The sequence below is a fragment of the Thermobia domestica genome, chromosome 11 (assembly GCF_964235325.1).
Source record: "Thermobia domestica chromosome 11, izTheDome1.hap1.1, whole genome shotgun sequence".
In the NCBI taxonomy this organism is placed as follows: Eukaryota; Metazoa; Arthropoda; class Insecta; order Zygentoma; family Lepismatidae; genus Thermobia; species Thermobia domestica.
This window is the reverse complement of record NC_137464.1, coordinates 193,514,634-193,524,134: the sequence shown is the minus strand read 5'-3', so window position 1 is coordinate 193,524,134 and position 9,501 is coordinate 193,514,634. Positions and strand designations below refer to the sequence as shown.

The following is a 9,501-nucleotide window of genomic DNA, read 5'->3' as shown; positions in this document are numbered from 1 at the left end:
TCCTTTAAAAATATGATGGTATGGCCCTATAATCCAATTCTTTTGAAGATGATGTAAGTGTGGTGGAGAATGGCCTATACTGAAGGATTCATTTTGCATGATGGTCAACACACCCGCCAACTGCACTGGATTCAAGCCCGAATTGTGGCCACGTTGATCTTTGGTCCTGTCCCTCATAACCTCGATGATGCATGACGTAGAACAGAAAACATTAAAACCCGTACAGGAATAATAAACTCTCGAAAGTTTCAGGGGAGACCAATCCCATGATTATAAAAGATTGTACCTACTGCTGTACATTATAATGTAGATTTAATTTAGAGAAGCCAATACACCTCGTTTTATTTGGAGTTCTATTTCCTCCCCTTTAAACGATTTACTTTGTTTCTTTAACCTTAAGGGATATTCGCGAAACACTGAAGATTTCTCTTACATGTCATCTGTCAAGAGTATGTGTACGATACGCTTGATATGCCATTCGCATCTTTAAATTTTGAACCATACTGCATACACACATTTTGCTGTTACTTTTAAAAATATCTGCAACCCAACCATCTTGTTCTTGACTGCGTTGATTTTGTTTTCAAACTTAAAATTTAAGCATACCTTACAATTTTCATACTAACGGCAAGATATCTCACCAACTTGGTAGAAATAGAGTATGAGAGGATCTCCTATTTAGAGGAATCCGAACCACTACTAATGTATCTATGAGGGACTTAATACCCCACTGGAAATTCAATCTGAGACCATGTGCGTAATCATTAATGGGAAAAGCATTTAAAATAAAATTTACCATTTCATTTTTTTTACGTTTATTTTTTAACTTATCATCTCTTTACATATAATCAATCTCTTTTGGAGATTGTGCCTGCTGTTCTTACACTTTGTAATAATGAACTCTCCCAGTCAAAATGAAATAGTTCAAGGTAAATTACAGTAGTTTTTATCCTAAGAAATAACAAGAACATGGAAGAAGTATTTTGGCTGAGAGAGATCAGTTAATAGAAAGTGTGATATTTGATGGAATGCGAACAGTCTAGGATGTTCAATATGCACTGGCCTGCTCTCGTTGACCAGCTACTGGACGATGGTTCTTTACCAAATAATCAGCATATTCTTGATACGGCGATTTTGTGAGAGGCATCTCTTTCCACAAATCGGGAGTCAAATACGCATACGTCTTTGCTATTGCTGCATACGTGGCTTTGGCTGGAATAAAAAAATATATAAATATTAATCACGTAATCAATGGAAACATTCTGAACAAACTTGAGAACTTGAGAACAAACTTGAGTAAATGGGGGAAATACGGTGTGGGCTTTCACTTGACACTAGCATTTATTCAGTTAATTGACTCCAACAAGAGAGCTAATTGACGTAAAAATAAATTGTGGTGCGGTTTGTGAATACGTAAGTGATTTTAAAAGGATTCAAACCTTGTTTCATTTGTAGTTTACAATGAATAGGTTTTAATTTAAGGACGAACGTATGTTCTTATTTCTAAACAAACGTATGTTATTTCCATCTTGAAATGCAATTCATAACCTGAATAAAAAATCTGAACACAGTGTCTGTAGCAGATATTTCTAGACTCGGTAGGCCTAAATGTGTAACTACAGAAGAAAATTTTATGAGCGTAGCGCAATGTTTTGAGCACTGAAGATTACGGAGACCACTTTGAACACTTGATTTAGGTAACCTAACTTAATATCCAGATTACTACCTGAAGCTATTCTTGTGGCAACCAAAATTCTGCAAGCGATTTTCAATACTTCGAGCATGCTCCTAGAGTCCCACTCTTCAGGATAATGTAACAACCTTGTACCATGTAACGTATTACACTGATCACATGCTGTTCTTCCAAACTTCCGTGGATATACAGTAATTATAAGAACTGCTGGATATCAAGACGTAGTTACAACAGAAAACTTTAATAATAGGTTAAAAATACAGAACAAATATTCTATTTATTTAAGATACAATGGTGCACGATTATCTAGTTTCTACTATCCATCTACAAATATAGAATTCGTTAATTCTTTTTAAAATGGTCCTATCAGAGATTTTCCATGAATCTAATATGTATAACAGAAGGAATATCTAAAAATAAAAACGTTAATTACCGACAAAAACCGGAAAACATTAAATAAATTTTATTAATAATTTACTATTTTTTTAAAATTATTTATTCTGTCTTACATTCTGTACAAAATTTATCAATATACATAATCCCAAAATTCACTAACTTGGACATAAATATATTGTGTTTGGCAACATTGAATCTCCAAGGGATTTTCAACGTAGTTTCATTTTATTTTTTGATAGTGTATGAGTGATTGGTGGAAAAAATGCTGATAGAACTATTTTCAGAAGTTATCGAATTTTATATAAGTAGATAGGCTAGCTACAAATTAAAGATTAGGTAATAGTGACTATTAAATCTTAAACTTTAGTCTGGAATTCGTGTATTCCCGAGCCCATTATTGGGGCTTTCAGTTATTGGAACTACGTACAATACCAATCCAATAGTTGAACTAGTATCCAATTGTTATTACTTTATCTCCACGGAAGTTTAGCATCAGTTTGATTAGCTTGCTGCGTGATAACCTTGTTAAATCATCCTAATAAGAGGCATTCAAGAAGCGGACTAGAAATACTGAAGATTATTTCAAGAATTTTGGTTACTACGGGAATACTTTCAGGATAGTAATCTGGAAACTAATTTAATTTATTCATACATATTTCTGGCATTACCGGCACCTTTGGCCTTAAATCAGTCACGTATGGGAAATGAAGTCCTTTGGCGAACACATTACCCGAGGAAGGTGAAAGCGGCGTGGAACTTACATGTTAGGAACTATCCCGGCATTTGCCTGGTCTGAATGAGGAAAACCCAGAAGTAAATTAGGAAGAAGTACATACATAGCTACGAGTTGATGAAACTAGTAACTTCACGATTAACTGCTCAGCTAAATATTAACGTTTAAGTTGAACTTTCGAAGTTAACGTTGCCTAACAGGAATTACTTTAGATCTGAACGTATGTGAATGAAGCTTGGATAATTAAATATTCACCTTGCAACCTTGTAAGAAATATTGAACTAGCAGACAAGTGAAAAATAATCCAGATGCACAATGGCAATTTTAACAATGATATACTACTTTCATGTATATAACAACTACAAATGGCATCACTGTAACAGTACCTATACTTCCGAAATACCATTCCAAGGAACTTAAAAGAATTTGAAAACGCTTTAAATAATACGGAATATGTAAATTTTTCAGACCAAATAGTTTATTTTGGTCCGTAACATGGTTGGCTGGTTTAAACCAGCTGTTTTTTTCAAAAAAACAACTGGTTTAAACAAACACAAACAAACAAACAAACAAAAGAACGAAAAATGTTTAAATCGTTGTGAACTTCATGGTGACGTTTCCACACATCAAACCATCCGCATTACGTTTATCTACTTTTCACCTTTTAATCAAGGGGTCCCGTGTTCAATTCTCGGTCGATCCACAACCCATATTTCAAGTGTAAACCAAGTAGCGATTCGAGGTGTCTCTAAGCGAAAGTCTTCTCCGTAATAACGTTGGCATTTCATAAGGAATTTAAGCCTAAACATACGAAATGAAACCAAATTACATATTTCTACTTTAATGAATGCCTGCTGCTTTATAAAGAAGCCAAGGTTGCTTAAACATATTTATAGAAATTGGCAAAATTTATCAACTGCCTACGTAGCTTCCAACATCAGCTTGGATTTGACTGTTTTAATTTTATTGACTGATACCTACATACCAAATTTGTAATTTAATACCTCAGTTTTAGCGTAGTGATTATGATACGTTGACCGTAAAATTTTACACACAAATACATTTAAATAACAGGATTTTACCAATGGCTAAGGCGGGAGCTTCCCGATTTATATATAATTCTGTATAATGTTTTTACTTGTGTAACTGTTTATCTTTTTGTCCTTCTGAAATGACTCTTGACAATTATATTAACAAGTAGGCCTATGTAAAGATCAGTACAACGTACTTTTATCAAGAGTCCTTCGTGAGTGAGTCGGCAATCACATTTGTGACCAATTAGCCCCGGTTTCGTGTCCAAATGGACAATTTCTCTTGGATGTAAGCCGAAAAGCGGTTTGGATTCCACTTTAAGCTTATGTGACCTCTTCCAGCATAACCTTGTTGTTGCATGATAACACCAAGGCGCAACAAACTAATTTCTGTCCATATTTAATATAAATACATAGAGTAAATTATTTAAACAAAAAAAAAAAAAAGGGTTTAACCAAAAAAAAAAACCTGGTAACCATGGTTTTTGCCAACTCTGGTCCTTAACCCTAATTAGTAATATTATTGTACACGAATGTCTCTTACCAATAATTATATAAAACACCAAATCTATACGTCGCTGTTCAAATAACCGTTGTCCATCCGGATTGTGAGAGCTACTGGTGAATTTTATTTGCACAGCTAACCAGCAGCGCTTCAGAGTGAAGAAAGGTGGTCATTACATCCGCTCCATGCCCTCCTCATAGCATGCTTTCCACTAATATCAATGAATTATTAATCACTGTGACTAAAGCAAAGTATTCATTAAAATTTCGCATCTATATTGCTGAACTGTCAAGCTATCATTCAAAATGGCTAGTTGGTCGGTATATTAACCACTAATACATGCCCCCACATATTTTTGAATGTAGATACATGTGCATGCATATTTTATAGCAGCAACCATAATTATCGCAGTTAAGTTCTACATAAACTGCAATCCTTCATGGTAACTCATTATTACCATATTGTGAGGGAACTCTCGTAGTTATTCAGCTCAGGTGTGGTGTGACGTCTCCTCCCCTGCACAGCAGCTTCAGTTGTGCCAAGATCATGATAATGATGATGAACTATCAATATGCACCACTGTCTGGAAACCAGCACCAATCATTTGAGAACGAAAACAAACCTCACTAGACACGACATCTATTGCAATGGCTGGTAGCCCAGTTTTTTTTTGAGACTCACACCAATGTAATCTCCAATGTAAAATTTCCCTTCTCGCGAGTGTCTGCAGAGAGATCATTTCGTGAAAACTTTGAACTCATCATTGTAATTTTCTCAGTTTTAAGGATTGAAACATTGGCGGTATTCAATCCCAATATGTTACGGCAACTATAGGAAATGTATTACTGTTACACAATATCCGTTTGTTTTGCCGTCTTGGACGTGCTCCACTAACTGATACGCCCGGTGTATATTTCGAATGCAATACTAGTCTTTACAAAAATACATAATTCCCTATTGATGATCAATATTTGGGTCTATGTCCTGTTAATCTCTAGTAAAAGCTGGCTAATTACAGCCCATAATGAACTCACCAAAATTGCCCAAAGTTCCCGTGCTTCCTCTTGCGGAAGTGTAGCAATCTTCAATTCCGGCCATCTGAAGTAACTTCTTAGGTACTGGAGCAGACACAATACCAGTACCACGAGGGGCAGGAATAAGTCGTACTAGTACGGAACCACATTTACCTGTTACCTGCAAAAATATGGTTTACAAGCTATTAGCTTCTTTATAACGTATTTAAAAACAGAAACACAAAATTAGTCTGATTCGTAAGCAACGTTTTTTTTTTTTTTTTTTTTTTTTAAATCTGGGATAGTTACAGTTATTTTATTAAAGTATTATTATTTATTAAATTCTCATATTAACACTTCAAATTAATAATAAAAAAAAAAAAAAAAAAGAAAAGAAAAAGAAAGAATGAAAGCGAAACAGGACGAATGGTTTGATCAGTTATACATTTTTCCCCTCAATGAAATACTTAACCCCAGTATGCTACCTAATACTATAGTTCTAAAACTAAACTATATTCATAAAACTAATAACTTCCTAAATTTGAATGGCGGTTTGGTGGGAGCATCACGCAGTGAGACCCCGTAATGATGTAAGCCAGTAAAGTGAAGAATCGAACGAAAATGGAGATGTAAGCGAGGTGTAATAGGTATTAGATAAAAGAAAAAATCACAACACAGCTTAATAAATAACGAGAATAACCGATTATATATCAGACCAATTTCTCTATAGGTGCGAATCTAACAATAGAGTGGAAAAGTTTACGACTGGACCGCTTCTGGCTTACTGTATTCCGGAGAATTGATTTCGAATCTCAGCCTACCCGTGCCCTTTTATATTGTGTATCAAATAATAGGACAAAAATAAATACTCCATGAAACTTGAATCACATTAAATGCATAGAAAGCGACCTGACAAAATAAAATTGCAGCTAATATACACTACTTTTAAATACATAAATAAACGGTATGCCAGATACTATGCAATGATTCCTTCCTCGCATTACGATGTAGCCGGATTTTAGATTTAATATACTACAAATAAAATTCACGAGCTGTACTTTGGACAAGTGTACATAAAACAGCCACCGCTATTCTATGCATCCATCCATGTCTCTTTGATAACTTCCGAAGGAATAGAAATACGGAGTACGGAGTTCGGTCGAATTCAAAGAAGATTATTGTATAATTTCATTTATCAAATAAAATTTAAAAACATTTTCCAAAATTAAATATACTATTAAAAAAAAAACTGCATAAATGATAGCCTGCCTTGGCAAATTCACTTGACGGAGAGGAGTTGGTTCAAAAACAAAACAGTTCGTTAAAGAAGGAAGCAACTTTACAAAAGAGGTCAATAGGCTATAGTCATTATACTATTTTATTTGGTGTATACATGTATTCACTGTACACAGTAAAAATGGTCATGACCCATTCAACAAAGGCAGAGAAAGAACTATATAAATTGAGAGTCGACTAACGGTCCGAACTCTTATTTTGGGATATCTCTTACTCTGACAATATTCTTGCTAGACTCTGCGTTGGACCCAGCACAAGATTCTGCTCGGATCTATTACGGTCATAACTTTATGGGTGTAGCCAATCATGACTGAGATAGTACGTGCTACACCTTTGCAAAACTGGTTGATTGTTATCACAAAATTTATCTTCACATGTCACTAACCTCAATGTAATAGACAAGGTTCCAAATGTAAATCTGACCGGCATCTTCGATATCATGCTAAAAATAAGCAATTGGTCTAAGAAACGGAATGAATCTTTTTAGTTTACCGCTCCATGCTTATATCCTTTAGGCTAAAGGAGACTGGAAATGGTCTAGGAATCGAATTTATGTTTAGTTCATTTGACATAACAATAATTATGACACTTGACATTTCTTTAATTTACATATAATGCTTTGAGATATTTTACAAATATTATCTCAAGGTTTTGTATTCATTGCATATTCACGTTTATTTACTTTAAATTTACTAATCACTTTACTACTGTTATTTGGACATAATATTACTCTAAATTTGTTTTTACCTTAAATCAGTTATGCATTATTATTCTACATTTGTATACCTTAAGGCCTTTAGTGCATACATTTAATTTAGCAAACAACTTAGATATTATCAACCATTAAAAACACGACACTAGTTTCTCATGACTGAAAATTTTGCAACACTGAATAGTGCAACATTTATTCTATGTAATATTAAATCTAGTTCGGATATATTTTGTGAAGTATTTTGTAAATATGTTAATGTACTTTTTTTCTGTTTCTGTTCAATAATTGTACGAAAATGAAATGAAATCGTTAATTTAACGTTTCGCAAATAGACCTTTAGGTTTAAGGGCATAAATGATTATGAAAAAAAAAAAAAAAAAAGAAAAGAAAAAAAAATGAGACTTGAGAAACAACAACCCTCGAGAAAACCAACAGACATAATTATGTCTACCGTAAACTCTTATCACGGATCAAACCGGGGGATCTCTCGCACCGGAGGTGATTTATCACTGAACCACTGTATTCCCTTTAATACGAGGGACATAACTGTAATATTATTCAAGTTTACAGTCTCTTGAGTACCAGACTATATGAATAGTAGCAAGGCAGATTAGACTAAGTACCAAAATGAAAAAAAAATCTTGAGTTTTACGTCCCACGGTTATGCCGGTTAAGCTAAAGGAGATGGCGATTATGAGAAATGAATGAAATGGTGGAATGAAGAAAGTGGGAGGAAACGAGACAACGCCGAGAAAACCCACGAGCACGGTGTCTGTCCACCACAAAGTCCACACAGGTCAAATACCAATTAATTGAGTTATGTATATACGGAATTACTAGTAATGGAGTGAATTTTCATCTAGCAAATTAGATGAGTTGTGTTAATTAAAAAGACACAATTAGATGTAATTTAGCCTGACAAATTAATGTTTGTATTTTTATGAAAGACCATTAGCCCAGTAAAATTATATTTCAACTTCGAAATAATTCCAAACTAGCTGGATTTTTGGAGACTTATTTTGATGTCCTCCAGATATCCTGAAAAGTACCCTTAATTTGAGCCTTTCTTTGGGAGAGGGCGGGCGGTGAAACAAGGGAAATTCTAGCTTTTTGCAATTATTTCGAATATTATAAATTTTTCGAGTAAAAGAGTTATGAAAATTGTAGCTTGTAAAATTCTACACAAAAAATGTCTTTTTTTTTTTTTTCAAAGAATCAATCATTTCAAATATATAGGCTGAATTATGTCTAAACAGAAATAGCGCATACAAATATGTTATATAAAAATGAAAAAGTAATGGGAAGGATTTGTTTATCTTATATATGAAATGTCTATTCGGTTTTGTTTGTCCGGTATACAAATTCGCACTATTTGATTGACATAAGCAATTTTATCCGAGACCTTAGGCTATTTAAAAATTTTGATGCGTATTCTGAGGGGGAGGGAGACCCAAAGGGGAAGACATGGTTTATCACAAATGCATGTATGTTTATCCGGTATACGAATACCCGCCGTCTGTTTGGCACACTTCTAAGAAATTGAAAATGGAAGAGACTGCAGACCATTTAGAATTTTTTGATGCGTACCTTAAGGGAGGAGGTGCTTTAAAGGGGAAAAGGTAATTTATGATTTATGCCAAAAATAAAAGTATCTCACGACCTTCTCATGTTAGGAAGGAACTCAGTTTGTACACATAAAAACAAGCGGACATGTTTATATGACTTACGATCTGGAAAAAAAACAAAAAAAAAACTGCGTGGGTAAGACACCCATAGAGCCAAAGTGAGTGCGTAGGGTGTAACGTGAAAGTAATCGAGTATAGCCACTACTTGGGGTCACTGAACTGAATTGTGACACTTCCGATGCTGTTTCAGGCAAAGTTTAACCCCATTTGTATGGGGGATGAGAAAGGACGAAAAGGAAATTTTCCAAAATGACCGAACTTAATGTCGAATTCATAGTTTCCGGGGTATTTAAGCTGACTCGTGACAGCCACGTTCATATTTAAGTCCAAGTATAGCAAAGAAGTGCATGTAAGCTGGCTCGGAAATTGACAGGAGGGTCATTCCACATCAAACCAATCAAAATCCATACCTACTATCGCAGATTTGGATGAAATTC

The 9,501-nt window shown here is 34.5% G+C and overlaps 1 protein-coding gene across 2 annotated transcripts in view; it reads right to left on the bottom strand.

The window, feature by feature from the left end:
* Positions 1 to 798: 798 nt before the first annotated feature.
* The window catches only part of RpS2 (ribosomal protein S2), a 28,231-nt gene continuing 19,528 nt past the window's right edge, over positions 799 to 9,501 (bottom strand). For both annotated transcript variants that reach the window (XM_081731463.1, XM_081731462.1), the window contains exons 5-6: positions 5,393 to 5,552; positions 799 to 1,212 (exon numbers count right to left, since the gene is read on the bottom strand). In XM_081731463.1, coding sequence (XP_081587589.1) covers positions 1,049 to 1,212; positions 5,393 to 5,552 — 324 coding nt within the window. In that variant the 3' untranslated portion in view covers positions 799 to 1,048. The remainder of the gene's footprint in view (positions 1,213 to 5,392; positions 5,553 to 9,501) is intronic.